The 15,986-nt window shown below is 52.1% G+C and overlaps 2 protein-coding genes across 11 annotated transcripts in view; one reads left to right on the top strand and one right to left on the bottom strand.

Annotated features, from left to right (window-relative positions):
• The window catches only part of DRC1 (dynein regulatory complex subunit 1), an 85,128-nt gene extending 70,848 nt beyond the window's left edge, over positions 1-14,280 (top strand). For 2 of the 3 annotated variants that reach the window (XM_073673801.1, XM_073673799.1), the window contains 7 exons: positions 6,782-6,894; positions 6,966-7,055; positions 7,283-7,369; positions 7,730-7,848; positions 8,073-8,216; positions 13,509-13,611; positions 14,134-14,280. In XM_073673801.1, coding sequence (XP_073529902.1) covers positions 6,782-6,894; positions 6,966-7,055; positions 7,283-7,369; positions 7,730-7,848; positions 8,073-8,216; positions 13,509-13,611; positions 14,134-14,196 — 719 coding nt within the window. In that variant the 3' untranslated portion in view covers positions 14,197-14,280. The remainder of the gene's footprint in view (positions 1-6,781; positions 6,895-6,965; positions 7,056-7,282; positions 7,370-7,729; positions 7,849-8,072; positions 8,217-13,508; positions 13,612-14,133) is intronic. The other variant, XM_073673800.1, reaches the window with a different exon arrangement.
• Positions 14,281-14,696: 416 nt separating this feature from the next.
• OTOF (otoferlin) overlaps positions 14,697-15,986 on the bottom strand; it is a 628,499-nt gene continuing 627,209 nt past the window's right edge. For all 8 annotated transcript variants that reach the window (XM_073673817.1, XM_073673815.1, XM_073673810.1 and 5 more), the window contains one exon: positions 14,697-15,341. In XM_073673817.1, the coding sequence (XP_073529918.1) occupies positions 15,155-15,341 (187 nt within the window). In that variant the 3' untranslated portion in view covers positions 14,697-15,154. The remainder of the gene's footprint in view (positions 15,342-15,986) is intronic.

Below are 15,986 nucleotides of genomic sequence, written 5' to 3' on the forward strand. Positions count from 1 at the left end.
GCAGTCAGCTGCCTTACCCATCAGTGGGGGGGGGGGGGAGGCTCCTGCTGCAGTCAGCTGCCTTACCCATCAGGTGGGGGGGGGGCTCCTGCTGCAGTCAGCTGCCTTACCCATCAGTGGGGGGGGGGCTCCTGCTGCAGTCAGCTGCCTTACCCATCAGTGGGGGGGGCTCCTGCTGCAGTCAGCTGCCTTACCCATCAGTGGGGGGGGCTCCTGCTGCAGTCAGCTGCCTTACCCATCAGTGCGGGGAGGCTCCTGCTGCAGTCAGCTGCCTTACCCATCAGTGGGGGGGGGCTCCTGCTGCAGTCAGCTGCCTTACCCATCAGTGGAGGGGGCTCCTGCTGCAGTCAGCTGCCTTGCCCATCAGTGGGGGGGGCTCCTGCTGCAGTCAGCTGCCTTACCCATCAGTGGGGGAGGCTCCTGCTGCAGTCAGCTGCCTTACCCATCAGTGGGGGGGGGCTCCTGCTGCAGTCAGCTGCCTTACCCATCAGTGGGGGGGGGCTCCTGCTGCAGTCAGCTGCCTTACCCATCAGTGGAGGGGGCTCCTGCTGCAGTCAGCTGCCTTACCCATCAGTGGGAGGGGGAGGCTCCTGCTGCAGTCAGCTGCCTTACCCATCAGTGGGGGGAGGCTCCTGCTGCAGTCAGCTGCCTTACCCATCAGTGGGGGGGAGGCTCCTGCTGCAGTCAGCTGCCTTACCCATCAGTGGGGGGGGGCTCCTGCTGCAGTCAGCTGCCTTACCCATCAGTGGGGGGGCTCCTGCTGCAGTCAGCTGCCTTACCCATCAGTGGGGGGGGGGGGGCTCCTGCTGCAGTCAGCTGCCTTACCCATCATTGGGGGGGGCTCCTGCTGCAGTCAGCTGCCTTACCCATCAGTGGGGGGAGGGCTCCTGCTGCAGTCAGCTGCCTTACCCATCAGTGGGGGGGGGCTCCTGCTGCAGTCAGCTGCCTTACCCATCAGTGGGGGGGGGGCCCCTGCTGCAGTCAGCTGCCTTACCCATCAGTGGGGGGGGAGGCTCCTGCTGCAGTCAGCTGCCTTACCCATCAGTGGGGGGGGGGCTCCTGCTGCAGTCAGCTGCCTTACCCATCAGTGGGGGGGGGGGCTCCTGCTGCAGTCAGCTGCCTTACCCATCAGTGGGGGGAGGCTCCTGCTGCAGTTAGCTGCCTTACCCATCAGTGGGGGGGGGGGCTCCTGCTGCAGTCAGCTGCCTTACCCATCAGTGGGGGGGGGGGGCTCCTGCTGCAGTCAGCTGCCTTACCCATCAGTGGGGGGAGGCTCCTGCTGCAGTCAGCTGCCTTACCCATCAGTGGGGGGGGGCACCTGCTGCAGTCAGCTGCCTTACCCATCAGTGGGGGGAGTCTCCTGCTGCAGTCAGCTGCCTTACCCATCAGTGGGGGGAGGCTCCTGCTGCAGTCAGCTGCCTTACCCATCAGTGGGGGGAGTCTCCTGCTGCAGTCAGCTGCCTTACCCATCAGTGGGGGGGGGAGGCTCCTGCTGCAGTCAGCTGCCTTACCCATCATTGGGGGGGGGCTCCTGCTGCAGTCAGCTGCCTTACCCATCAGTGGGGGGGGGGCTCCTGCTGCAGTCAGCTGCCTTACCCATCAGTGGGGGGGGGCTCCTGCTGCAGTCAGCTGCCTTACCCATCAGTGGGGGGGCTTCTGCTGCAGTCAGCTGCCTTACCCATCAGTGGGGGGGGGCTCCTGCTGCAGTCAGCTGCCTTACCCATCAGTGGGGGGGGGGCTCCTGCTGCAGTCAGCTGCCTTACCCATCAGTGGGGGGGGGGCTCCTGCTGCAGTCAGCTGCCTTACCCATCAGTGTGGGGGGCTCCTGCTGCAGTCAGCTGCCTTACCCATCAGTGGGGGGGGGGGGCTCGTGCTGCAGTCAGCTGCCTTACCCATCAGTGGGGGGGGCTTCTGCTGCAGTCAGCTGCCTTACCCATCAGTGGGGGGAGGCTCCTGCTGCAGTCAGCTGCCTTACCCATCAGTGGGGGGGGGCTCCTGCTGCAGTCAGCTGCCTTACCCATCAGTGGGGGGGGGCTCCTGCTGCAGTCAGCTGCCTTACCCATCAGTGGGGGGGGGGCTCCTGCTGCAGTCAGCTGCCTTACCCATCAGTGGGGGGGGGCTCCTGCTGCAGTCAGCTGCCTTACCCATCAGTGGGGGGGGGGCTCCTGCTGCAGTCAGCTGCCTTACCCATCAGTGGGGGGAGGCTCCTGCTGCAGTCAGCTGCCTTACCCATCAGTGGGGGGGGGCTCCTGCTGCAGTCATCTGCCTTACCCATCAGTGGGGGGGGGGGGCTCCTGCTGCAGTCAGCTGCCTTACCCATCAGTGGGGGGGGGGGCTCCTGCTGCAGTCAGCTGCCTTACCCATCAGTGGGGGGAGGCTCCTGCTGCAGTCAGCTGCCTTACCCATCAGTGGGGGGGGGCTCCTGCTGCAGTCAGCTGCCTTACCCATCAGTGGGGGGGGCTCCTGCTGCAGTCAGCTGCCTTACCCATCAGTGGGGGAGGGCTCCTGCTGCAGTCAGCTGCCTTACCCATCAGTGGGGGGAGGCTCCTGCTGCAGTCAGCTGCCTTACCCATCAGTGGGGGGGGGCTCCTGCTGCAGTCAGCTGCCTTACACATCAGTGGGGGGGGGCTCCTGCTGCAGTCAGCTGCCTTACCCATCAGTGGGGGGGGGCTCCTGCTGCAGTCAGCTGCCTTACCCATCAGTGGGGGGGGGCTCCTGCTGCAGTCAGCTGCCTTACCCATCAGTGGGGGGGGGCTCCTGCTGCAGTCAGCTGCCTTACCCATCAGTGGGGGGGGGGCTCCTGCTGCAGTCAGCTGCCTTACCCATCAGTGGGGGGAGGCTCCTGCTGCAGTCAGCTGCCTTACCCATCAGTGGGGGGGGGCTCCTGCTGCAGTCATCTGCCTTACCCATCAGTGGGGGGGGGGGCTCCTGCTGCAGTCAGCTGCCTTACCCATCAGTGGGGGGGGGGCTCCTGCAGTCAGCTGCCTTACCCATCAGTGGGGGGGGGGCTCCTGCTGCAGTCACCTGCCTTACCCATCAGTGGGGGGAGGCTCCTGCTGCAGTCAGCTGCCTTACCCATCAGTGGGGGGGCTCCTGCTGCAGTCAGCTGCCTTACCCATCAGTGGGGGGAGGCTCCTGCTGCAGTCAGCTGCCTTACCCATCAGTGGGGGGGGGGGGGCTCCTGCTGCAGTCAGCTGCCTTACCCATCAGTGGGGGGGGCTCCTGCTGCAGTCAGCTGCCTTACCCATCAGTGGGGGGGGCTCCTGCTGCAGTCAGCTGCCTTACCCATCAGTGGGGGGGGCTCCTGCTGCAGTCAGCTGCCTTACCCATCAGTGGGGGGGGGCTCCTGCTGCAGTCAGCTGCCTTACCCATCAGTGGGGGGAGGCTCCTGCTGCAGTCAGCTGCCTTACCCATCAGTGGGGGGAGGCTCCTGCTGCAGTCAGCTGCCTTACCCATCAGTGGGGGGGAGGCTCCTGCTGCAGTCAGCTGCCTTACCCATCAGTGGGGGGGGAGGCTCCTGCTGCAGTCAGCTGCCTTACCCATCAGTGGGGGGGGCTCCTGCTGTAGTCAGCTGCCTTACCCATCAGTGGGGGGGGCTCCTGCTGCAGTCAGCTGCCTTACCCATCAGTGGGGGGGGCTCCTGCTGCAGTCAGCGAGGCAGGACAGTAAGGAGGGAGAATGCTCTTCTTGTCAGTCTTATAGATCCGTGATGTAAGGAGAACGTTTTACAATGTCACCTTCTCTCTTTAAGGAGCCGTTTAACCTCGTATTACCCAGGAGCATTTCTTCTGGATATACTTTGTGTGAGGGGGTTATCTATATATTCCACTTCTTTCTGAGCTAGTGGGTAGAGACTGGCCGCTGTGATATCTCTCATACACACACAGACATGAGGAATTCCTGCCCTCCCGTCTCAATGTAGCACATAAAAGCAGCAGTAGCATGGATGATCTTTTACGGCAGCACCAAGCAGTGTACCTGCAAATACAGCTCTGGGTGAGATAAAACACTTACTAGAAGGCTTCAGCAGCATGAAGGCCATAATACAGCAATACCAAGCAGTGTAGCTGTGAATCCAGCACTGGGGTGAGATTAAAACACTTACTAGAGCACAGCAACATGAATGACATGATACAGCAATACTAAGCAGTGTAGCTGCAAATTCAGCTCTGAGATGAGCTAACAGAGCAAAATCGAAAACATTATACAGTAATACGGAGCAGAGTAGTTGTGAATCCAGCACTGGGGTGAGATAAAACACTTACTAGAAGACAGCAACATGAAGGACATTATGTAGCAATACTAAGCAGAGTAGCTGTGAATCCAACACTGGGGTGAGATAAAACACTAGAAAACAGCAGCATGAAAGACATTATACTGCAGTACTGAGCAGAGTAGTTGTGAATCCAGCACTGAGATAAGATAAAACACTTACTAGAAGTTAACAGCATGGGTGTAACATACCTGGCGGCGTCCTTGCATAGTGGTCCATCTCCCACTGTGCAAGAGCGCGCACTTCATCTCCAGTCCAGAATGTCTCTTTGGCTTCCCTCCATGCTGTCTGTTTGTGTCTGTTTCTGCTGCTTAAGGGCGGCGCCCGATCACTTCCTGCTTTTTGTACCTGCTGTGGGTCACACCCCTTGTGCGTCCTCAGCCTATTGCTGTCTGTCACCTGGTATTTAACCCAGCTGCTTCAATCAATCCCTGCCTGAGCATTGTGTTTCATTCAGTGTGTGCTTGCACTCTGAAGGTGCCAGGTCTCGTTCTGTGTTCTCTTGTCTGCCTCTCCTGGAGGCTGTATTTCCAGGCCTGTCTGAACACGCTCCTAGCCTGTTCCTCCCGCCTTCTAGGGGCCGATTACCTAGACCCGCTCCTGTATCTTGTCTGTCCTGTCTGAACACGCTCCTTGCCTGTTCGTCCCGCCTCTCTGGGGGCCGTATTCCCAGACCCGCTCCTGTATCCCGCTGCAGTGTCGGTCTCCTCCGTACACTCCGTTCCAGTCTGAACTCTCTCCTATCCTTTACCTGTTTTGCCTCTATGTCCGTTCCTTTCCTTTTTCTGCAGAGTCTGAACTCGTACCTAACTCCTGCTTGTTGTCTCTGTACTCCCGTTTGTGAGTTTGTGGTCCACTCGCTACTTCACTGCAAGTACCCTGTGGGTATCTGGCTCTGCCTTTCCCTTCCTGTCCCGTGTGAACAGAGCCCTGTCCCCCCTGCTCTGCCTTGCTCACCGCTCCGGCGGTTCTAGCCTGCTCTGCCTTGCTCACCGCTCCGGCGGTTCTAGCCTGCTCTGCCTTGCTCACCGCTCCGGCGGTTCTAGCCTGCTCTGCCTTGCTCACCGCTCCGGCAGCCTTGCTCCACTCTGACCCTTTTGCTCACTGCTCCGGCAGTCTCGCTCCGCTCTGACTCCTTTGCTCACTGCTCCGGCAGTCTCGCTCTGCTCTGACTCCCTTGCTCACTGCTCCGGCAGTCTCGCTCCGCTCTGACTCCTTTGCTCATTGCTCCGGCAGTCTCGCTCCGCTCTGACTCCTTTGCTCACTGCTCCGGCAGTCTCGCTCCGCTCTGACTCCTTTGCTCACTGCTCCGGCAGTCTCGCTCCGCTCTGACTCCTTTGCTCACTGCTCCGACAGTCTCGCTCCGCTCTGACTCCTTTGCTAACTGCCCCGGCAGTCTCGCTCTGCTCTGACCTCTTGCTCACTGCTCCAGGCGGCCTTGTCCTGCTCTACTCTTGCTCACCGCCCCAGGCGGCCTCGTCCTGCTCTACTCTTGCTCACCGCTCCAGGCGGTCTCGTCCTGCCCTGCTCTTGCTCACCGCTCCGGGCGGCCTCGTCCTGCCCTGCTCTCGCTCACCTCTCTGGGCGGCCTCACTCTGCTGTGTTTGTCCGCCACATCTGTGGTTCTGTTCCTGAGTCCCAGTGTGTACTGGGTCCTATCCCGCCTGTGTCCCTACCTGCTAGTGCCTCCCTGTCTGCACTCTAGCTGTGCTTGCCTGTACCCCCCTGCCTGCATACCCGCCTGCCTGCATACCAGTCGTGCCTGCCTATTCCCACCAGTCTGTGTGCCAGCCTAACCAGTCTGTTCCTGTGTTCCCCTGTGTGGGTCAACAGCCGTGTCCGGGGTCTGTCCTGGAGTAGCACCTGGTCCCTCTGCTCGGTTCCTCCTTGGTGCACTGGCGTCGTATGCCGTCGTGCGACCCTGGTCGGATCGGGTGAATACCTAGTTACGCCCCTCCAGGCATTCACTCTCCGGCACGGTCCAGTGGAATCACACGCACACGCCGCTCAGCCCGGGCGTGTGCATTACAGCGGGGAATGTTAAATAGCAATACTGAGCAGAGAAGCTGTGATTCTAACACTGGGACGAGATGAAACACTTACTAGAAGGAAACAGCTTGAAGGACATTACATAGCTGTACTGAGCAGAGTAGCTGTGAATCCAGCACGGGGGTGAGATGAAACGCTTACTAGAAGGAAACAGCATGGGGAATGTTAAATAGCAATACTGAGCAGAGAAGCTGTGAATCTAACACTGGGACGAGATGAAACGCTTACTAGAAGGAAACAGCATGAAGGACATTACATAGCCGTACTGAGCAGAGTAGCTGTGAATGCAGCACTGGGACGAGATGAAACACTTACCAGAAGGAAACAGCATGAAGGACATTACATAGCCGTACTGAGCAGAGTAGCTGTGAATGCAGCACTCGGATGAGATGAAACACTTGATCTGCTGATTTTGGACCTGTGGTGGTTCTGTAATTCCCTCTGTCGTGTCATACACAGGAGGCGGTGAGGCAGCGGTATTATCCAGTGGCCAGGAACGCTCGGACCCCTCATCATCGCCGTTTTCTCGGCGGACTGTGAGGCAGATCTTGGAGGTTTTGTGTGACGAGTCTGTAAGTGATGGGTGGAGGGGACGTGCGTTACCCCCCGCGCTGCGCCGTCATCACTCATTTACTTCTCCCAGGGATTCCTGATAGAGGATAAGCTGGTGCAGCTGCTGGCCCCGCTGGAACAGGACGAGCGCTCCCTCATACGGCTGGACTCCATATTTGGGGTACGTGCAGATGGATCTGTGTGGCCTTAAATAGTGGGCTAGTGGGTGCGTAGCCCCTACTCGTAATACAGGATCACAGTAGTGGTGGGCGCCCTGTGACTGACTCCAGGGTAGACCACCACGTTGTAGAAGGCTACGGGTGTGTATATATGGGGCTAGTGCAGTATCAGGCTGCTGGGCTTGTGCCCCCCCATTATGAGGCTAATCATGTCCCCCCCGTCATACAGGCGTTGCAAATAGAAGTGGAAGACGACGTCTACAAACTCGTGGACTTTTTCCTGAAGTACAAACATCAGCAAGAGCGTCCTCCACAGGTAAGAGAGGTCATTGCATGTGTTATATCTGGGGTGAGTGAATCTGCATCATGAAGTCAGGCGTCCCACATAAGGTTCCTGTTCGTCGGTAACACATGGCCGGTCACTGTCCAGCAATGATGGGATGGGTCTCCACACAATGGTGCAGATCCGACTCCTTCTCAGGAGTCAGGGGGGAGGAGCTTACGTCAGGCCGCTGATTGACACTCTATTTAGTGAATACAATCGCATAGACCTTATACATAATGCCCTATTGACCGGGGAAAAAGCGTTCCACACTGGGTCGGACGGGCCCACCCGTTGGGAGCCCAGAGAGTACACTGATCTGATCCTGACATTCACCTCTCTGCTCTATTTAAGGATGAAGCAGAAGGACCGCAGGGGTGGGATCAGACCCATCGCCACCCCCCTGACCTCATACACCCCAATGATGTCCTGCGAGCACTGAAGGCCTTCACGATGACGGTCCACCAGCACAGGTCCATCTCACCATTTCTACAGTTGTTCAGAGCTTTCCAGGCGTGTAGATCTCAGGGTGAAGTATCTATGGGTCGGCGATGCAAGGACCGCCGAGGGCAAATTCCAAAAACTCCCGCTGCTGCGCTCATGAGCGGCTTTGATGTTTCAACCTCCTAGAGCTTTACCCCGAGACGAGGCCGTTGTGACGTCTCTCCTATATTCATATAAATTAATTATCCTATAGGGAGAAACCTCATCAAAGATCGGCAGGGATGGAAGAGCGCGACAGCAGCGAGGACGCGGCTTATTGGAGCGCGGCCGCGCAGGTCATCCCACAATCTCAGCTCAAAGTCTGGGACGCCCTGGAAGCCGCCATGGAGAAATATTAGTACGTCTGGTACCTTGTATCCTACACAAAAAAATTCCGTTTCTACCTAGCGTCGTCTCTTGAGGCGATCGAGTCGTTTACTTTTAGCATAGGAGCGGTAGTGATGTCATCAATATACAGTGGTTTGCGAAAGTATTCACCTCCCTTGGCATTTTTCGTGTCTTACTACCTCACAACCTCGAATTTCACTGCTTTTTTGAGGGTTTGCATCAGTTCATGTACAGAACGTGCCGACAACTGTGAACATTTGTTTTTCTTTTTATTGTGAAGCAAACAACAAATAGGACAAAATAACTATTCACCCCTGTCAGGGAGTCCCCAACACACAGTCAGGATGACACCGGGGAGATCACACAATATTTCACCGTGCCGTCACGTTGTCCGTATTCCGTCCGGAGTCGCGAGCACGCTATCCAGACTACTCTCTACGTAGGTATCGGTAAGCGACCAGTGAGCGTATGGCACAACACCCTGGGTTCCACAGCCTGGAATCCGTGTTTAACCCCCTCCGTACGGTCACTGTCAGCTTCACGATAGCCCAATTATTAATACACTCTGCCACCACCGGCCGAGTTCGAAATATAATACAGGCCTGGTCAGGCGACTGCGTTTTGGTAGCTTATATGGCTTCGGGGAAGGGAACGACTACAGAACAAAAGAAACAGAACTTTTAAATTTTATATTTAATCCAAAAGGGAGGCAGTGTTTAGGAAAAATATATACAAGGATGTTACAAGGGAGACATTAAAATACATAGGCAGTTACATAAAATAAAACAGGATAAAAAGAAGACAACTTACTCTATACGATCGTGGAGACGATTCAATATAGGTGGAGGAGGGGCTGTCTGGTTGGAATATGCTGTTATTGAACAGGACCCATTGCTTATAATTCTTATTCCCCCCTGGCAATGAGTGCCTCTGTCTTTTCCATAGATTCTTTTATACCTAAGGGGAGGTCTGGCCACACGCCCCTTGTGGTGACATCATGTGGGCCGGTCTCCAGCCTGTACATTTTTATTAGAAACGCTAACTTCTGCGATAACTCATCGCCCGTTGATCGCAGAAGTTTGCAGACTACACCATTTTTTCCCTTATGATTTTATCTTTATTTTGATATCACACTTAGCATAGCTGCAGTCTGCCATTCTGGTGTTTTTGCGCTGCAGCTCCCTGATTTTGGTTACAGCCCTGGAAAACTACCTACACATTCCTGGGCTGATTTGGTCACTACCCATTTGGGTCTCGTTATTGTTGGACGTATGGAGCTCATAATATTTCATATCTAATATCGGAGCCGATCTGGCTATGGCTGGTGGCCAGGAATTGTTTATGAGTGTCTTTGAACTTAACGAACCTCCAAACTCTTTCCTCCAAACTCATTGCTTGGGAGAAGGTGTCAATCTATCTCTGATCTGTGTTAAGAGGAAATACATTTGCATTTTAGCTTGTGACACTTCATGTGTAAAGCCTTTTGGCTGTGGGGGATAATTTGCAGGAAGACACAGTATAATTGTCATCTCTGGACAAACACTACAGGAGAGGGCATGGGAGAAGGGCTAATATTCTGTCCCTGATATTAATATTTTCCTGACAACCCCCCTACAGTCAGTACTTTGTAGAGCCTCCTTTTGCGATAATTACAGCTGCAGTCTCTTTGGATAAGTCTCTATGAACTTTCCACATCTGACCACTGGGATTTTTGCCAATTCCTCCAGGCAAAACTGCTCCAGCTCCTTCAGGTTAGATGTTTCCTCTGGTGAACAGCGATCTTCACGTCTGACCACAGATTCTCCATTGAATTAAGATCTGGGCTGTGACTCGGCCGCTCCAGAACATTTACACGTTTCCCCTTACACTTCTCAAGTGTTGCTTTAGCAGTAGCTTTGGGTCATTGTCTTGTTGGAAGGTGAACTTCGATTCTAGTCTCAAATCACTGACAGACTGAAACAGGTTTTGCTCAAGAATATCCCTGTATTTTGCACCATCCATCTTCCCCTCGACTCGGTCCATTTTCCCTGTCCCTGCAGCTGAAAACATCCCCACAGCATGCTACTGCCACTACCATGTTTCACTGTGGGGATGGTGTTCTTGGGGTGATGAGCTGTGTTTGGCGCCATACAGCGTTTACCTTGGTGACTAAAAAGTTGAATTTTGGTCTCATCGGATCACAGCACCTTCCTCCATACGCTCGGGGAATCGCCCATTTGTCTTTTGGCAAACTCAAAACAATCCTTACAATATTTGTGTGCAAGTAAAGGCTTTTTTCTGCCCACTCTTCTATAAAGGCCACCTCTATGGAGTGTACGGCTTTTTGTGGTTGTATGGACAGATACTCCAGTCTCTGCTTGGGAACTCTGCAGCTTCTTCATGGTTACCTTTGGTCTGTGTGCTGCCTCTCTGATTAATGCCCTCCTTGCCCGGGCTGAGAGTTTAGGATGGGCACCCTCTCTTGGCAGGTTTGTTGTGGTACCATGTTCTTTCCATTTGATGATAATGGATTTGATGGTACTCTGGCGGATCATCAGAGATTGGGATATTTTTTTAGAACAAAACCCTGACTTGTACTTCTCAACAACTTTGTCCCTGACTTGTTTGGAGATCTCCTTGGTCTTCATGGTGTTGTTTGGAGATCTCCTTGGTCTTTCATGGTGGTGTCGGTAGATCTCCTTGGTCTTCATGGTGGTGTTTGGAGCGCTCCTTGGTCTTTCATGTTGGTGTTTGGAGATCTCCTTGGTCTTTCATGGTGGTGTTTGGAGATCTCCTTGGTCTTTCATGGTGGTGTTTGGAGATCTCCTTGGTCTTTCATGGTAGTGTTTGGAGATCTCCTTGGTCTTTCATGGTGATGTCTGGAGATCTCCTTGGTCTTCATTTTGTTGTTTGGAAATCTCCTTGGTCTTTCATGGTGGTGTCTGGAGATCTCCTTGGTCTTCATGGTGTTGTTTGGAGATCTCTTTGGTCTTCATGGTTGTGTTTGGAGATCTCCTTGGTCTTCATGGTGTTGTTTGGAGGTCTCTTTTGGTCTTCATGGTGGTGTTTGGAGATCTCCTTGGTCTTTCATGGTGGTGTCTGGAGATCTCCTTGGTCTTCATGTTGTTGTTTGGAAATCTCTTTGGTCTTCATGGTGTTGTTTGGAGATCTCCTTGGTCTTTCATGGTGGTGTCGGTAGATCTCCTTGGTCTTCATGGTGGTGTTTGGAAATCTCCTTGGTCTTTCATTGTGGTGTTTGGAGCGCTCCTTGGTCTTTCATGGTGGTGTTTGGAGATCTCCTTGGTCTTTCATGGTGGTGTTTGGAGATCTCCTTGGTCTTTCATGGTGGTGTTTGGAGATCTCTTTTGGTCTTCATGGTGGTGTTTGGAGATCTCCTTGGTCTTTCATGGTGGTGTTTGGAGATCTCCTTGGTCTTTCATGGTGTTGTTTGGAGATCTCTTTTGGTCTTCATGGTGGTGTTTGGAGATCTCCTTGGTCTTTCATGGTGGTGTCTGGAGATCTCCTTGGTCTTCATGTTGTTGTTTGGAAATCTCCTTGGTCTTCATGGTGTTGTTTGGAGATCTCCTTGGTCTTCATGGTGTTGTTTGGAGATCTCTTTTGGTCTTCATGGTGGTGTTTGGAGATCTCCTTGGTCTTTCATGGTGGTGTTTGGAGATCTCCTTGGTCTTTCATGGTGTTGTTTGGAGATCTCTTTTGGTCTTCATGGTGGTGTTTAGAGATCTCCTTGGTCTTTCATGGTGGTGTCTGGAGATCTCCTTGGTCTTCATGTTGTTGTTTGGAGATCTCCTTGGTCTTCATGGTGTTGTTTGGAGATCTCCTTGGTCTTCATGGTGTTGTCTGGAGATCTCCTGGGTCTTCATGGTGTTGTTTGGAGATCTCTTTGGTCTTCATGGTGGTGTTTGGAGATCTCCTTGGTCTTCATGGTGTTGTCTGGAGATCTCATTGGTCTTCATGGTGTTGTTTGGAGATCCCCTTGGTCTTCATGGTGGTGTCTGGAGATCTCTTTGGGCTTCATGGTGGTGTTTGGAGATCTCCTTGGTCTTCATGGTGTTGGTTGGAGATCTCCTTGGTCTTCATGGTGTTGTTTGGAGATCTCCTTGTTCTTCATGGTGGTGTTTGGAAATCTCCTTGGTCTTCATGGTGTTGTTTGGAGATCTCTTTGGTCTTCATGGTGTTGTTTGGAGATCTCTTTGGTCTTCATGGTGTTGTTTGGAGATCTCTTTGGTCTTCATGGTGGTGTTTGGAGATCTCCTTGGTCTTCATGGTGGTGTTTGGAGATCTCCTTGGTCTTCATGGTGGTGTTTGGAGATCTCCTTGGTCTTCATAGTGTTGTTTGGAGATCTCCTTGGTCTTCATGGTGTTGTTTGGAGATCTCCTTGGTCTTCATGGTGGTGTTTGGAGATCTCCTTGGTCTTCATGGTGGTGTTTGGAGATCTCCTTGGTCTTCATGGTGGTGTTTGGAGATCTCCTTGGTCTTCATGGTGTTGTTTGGAGATCTCCTTGGTCTTCATGGTGGTGTTTGGAGATCTCCTTGGTCTTCGTGGTGGTGTTTGGAGATCTCCTTGGTCTTCGTGGTGGTGTTTGGAGATCTCCTTGGTCTTCATGGTGTTGTTTGGAGATCTCCTTGGTCTTCATGGTGGTGTTTGGAGATCTCCTTGGTCTTCATGGTGGTGTTTGGAGATCTCCTTGGTCTTCATGGTGTTGCTTGGTTAGTGATGCCTCTTTTTAATGGTGTTGCAGCCTCTGTGGCCTTTCAGTAAATGTAAAGTGTATATACTGACATGTGACATTAGACTGCACACAGGTGGACGTCCTGTCACTAAGCATGGGACTTATGGAGGGAATTGCTTGTACCAGAAATGTTTAGGGACTTTATAGCTAAAGGGGTGAATACATATGCACAAGACAATTTTAGTTATTTGATCCCATAAATGTAATTTATGCCTATTTATTTCTCACTTCACCAACGTATTTAGCGCTGATGCATCAGACACAAATCGGATTCCAAAAATATTCTAAACACAGGTTGTAATGTAACAGAATAGGTAAAAAGCCAAAGGGGGGTGAATACTATCACAAGCCACTGTATCAGGCTCTGCTGTACGACATTGCGAGAGGTGATGTGTGGACGCCAGTTCCTATGTATTAAAGTTAAATGCAACAGAGGACAGAACATTTATAAAATCTGAATGCAGCTTTGGATGTGACTGCAGTCACTCAGTGTCATATGGAGATGTTACACAGAGCTGAGAATTGGGTATTTTGCGTTTTTATAAGTCATCTTATCCTCTGTGTGTTTCAGCGATGTCCTGACCAGTCGATCACAACTGATTACCGAAACGTCATCTCTGCGACAGCAGAACACAGAACTGAGGATGTTGTTACATCAGTACCTCAACGCCAAGGTAATCTGCTCCAGTCGGGCTCCTGGGTATCCGGACCGCACTCTCAAGCGTGGAGTTCAGTGATGCGATGGTTTTACATAACATAAGTCAGTGCAAAAAGATTAAAAAAAAAAGGAAAAGCAGGGAACACAACAATTTTCCTCCCTCTCTTTTTTTTTTTTTAATCTCGACATCTGACACATGAAATTCAACCTTTGGTGTCTGTATCTGGGAGTACGGCGATGACCACAGCATGGTCCATGTAAATTTCTCAACAGCACTTTTAACAAGCCCTATAATGGATCTCTCAGTTTGAGCCCAGTCCATAAAGCAACACATGTAGCCTGTAAAGAGGCTCGCAGGATGTAAGCCAATACATGTGAACAATAATACTAGATGATTAACAATTATTCATAAAGGGACCCATCTCGCTAGGAGAAATCAGGAGAACCTGTTTTAGGCACCGCCATGGGTACTACCTTTATGCCTCTTTTTTGTGAATGCTTAGATCTTGTGTCTCATACATTATTATTTTGTTTTTAGATCAATTCTGAACTGGAGATTGCTCCCACGCAAACCATACAGGTAGACGTTGCCCACGTCTGACACTGTCATGTAGAAGAGGGTCGATTCACTGCTGAAAACAAGAGGTTTATACTGAAGATGATATTCCTTATCAGTAATAAAATAGGTGACAGAACAATGTGTTGTGTGATGTGTAACGTTCACCGTGGGTGTGAGACGTGTAACGTTCACCGTGGCTGTGAGACGTGTAACGTTCACCGTGGGTGTGAGACGTGTAACGTTCACTGTGGGTGTGAGACGTGTAACGTTCACCGTGGGTGTGAGACGTGTAACGTTCACCGTGGGTGTGAGACGTGTAACGTTCACCGTGGGTGTGAGACGTGTAACGTTCACCGTGGGTGTGAGACGTGTAACGTTCACCGTGGGTGTGAGACGTGTAACGTTCACCGTGGGTGTGAGACATAAACCCTTCGCTCTCTGATATCAGGATGTTTTCCGGAGTTAGGGTGGGCCATTTGCCTCTCACATGAATGAAGCACATGACACGGGCCGTATCTGATTTTCAGACAAGTTCTTTATTCCAGTGAGTTAAAAAACACAGACTAGTAAAATAGTCACATGATGAAGAAACCGTCCCCTACAAATATCAGCCCGCTGTGCACCTCACGTGATCCTCGGCCGTTCACAGGAGCCACCTACATTTTTAAGGCTTACGTAAGTAATTCATTGCGGCTCCATGTTCAATCCCCAAACATAATAGTCCCTAGGATAGGTACAACAACTCCCAGCCTCATGTGTGATACTAATTACTGAGCTGTGTATCTCAGCCTATCATGTGATACCGTCTGTTGAGCCATGTATCTAATCCTGTCAAGTGTGATACTAATTACTGAGTCGTGTATTGAATCCTATGATGTGTGATACTGTCTGCTGAGCTGTGTATCTAATCCTCTCTTGTGACACTGTCTCAACGATCCACATCACCCCCCGAGGCGGTACAGAATGTCACTGTGCTGCTGTATCTAAGCTGTGGCCCCCTTCATCTACCAGGGTTTAGGTATCTCTGGTTGAGCGCCCCGGGCATCGTATAGACGGACAGCGCCACAAACAGCAGCACCACGAGCGCCAGGAGCATGCCCAGCAGGTGCCACCGGTAATGTCTCCACAGCAGCACGGCGGCGATACGCAGGGGGCGCAGCAGCCACATCAGACTGGTATTGGGGCGACTGGAGCCGCACATTCACCATTTTATTGTAACAAACACAAAAAAAAAAAAACAAATAAAACAAGAAGAAGAAAAACAAAACAAACAAATAAAACAAGAAGAAGAAAAACAAAACAAATTACAATTCACTCAGCGAAAACTATAAATCAAATTCTTTACAAAGTTCACAACTCAAATTAGTGCAAAGCAGGAAATGAATCCCTAAAACGGAGGAGGGGGCTAAAACCAATATTGCTATAACATTGGGACGGGAAGGGGGGGATATAATGATGTCATGATGAGGTCACGCGTCAATCGCAGTCGGGGGCTGCATTGGTTAATAGTGGCGAGAGTCGTCCATCGCTCTCGGGACTGGATTCTCGTTGTGTCAATGGTTTATTGCATTGGTTTCTATTGTGTTTTATATGTATGTTGTCCGCTCCGTCTACCGGGGGGGCAAAAAAAAGGCATTCTGGGAAATGAAAACATTTCACCAACCTGATAACTAAGGCGAAAGCTAGAAGACTGCTCAGGACGTGAAACGCGTCGCGGCCAAATACGCTAGGAGGGTTTCACCAGGATACAGAAGTCCATGGAAATCAGCTCTTAAAGGGAAGGTGTCATCAGAAGATGGCCTAGTGCTTAAATCAGGTTTTTGTGTTACATT

The sequence above is a fragment of the Phyllobates terribilis genome, unplaced genomic scaffold (assembly GCF_046119375.1).
Source record: "Phyllobates terribilis strain yellow unplaced genomic scaffold, ASM4611937v1 Scaffold_3__8_contigs__length_932513732, whole genome shotgun sequence".
Taxonomy (NCBI): domain Eukaryota; kingdom Metazoa; phylum Chordata; class Amphibia; order Anura; family Dendrobatidae; genus Phyllobates; species Phyllobates terribilis.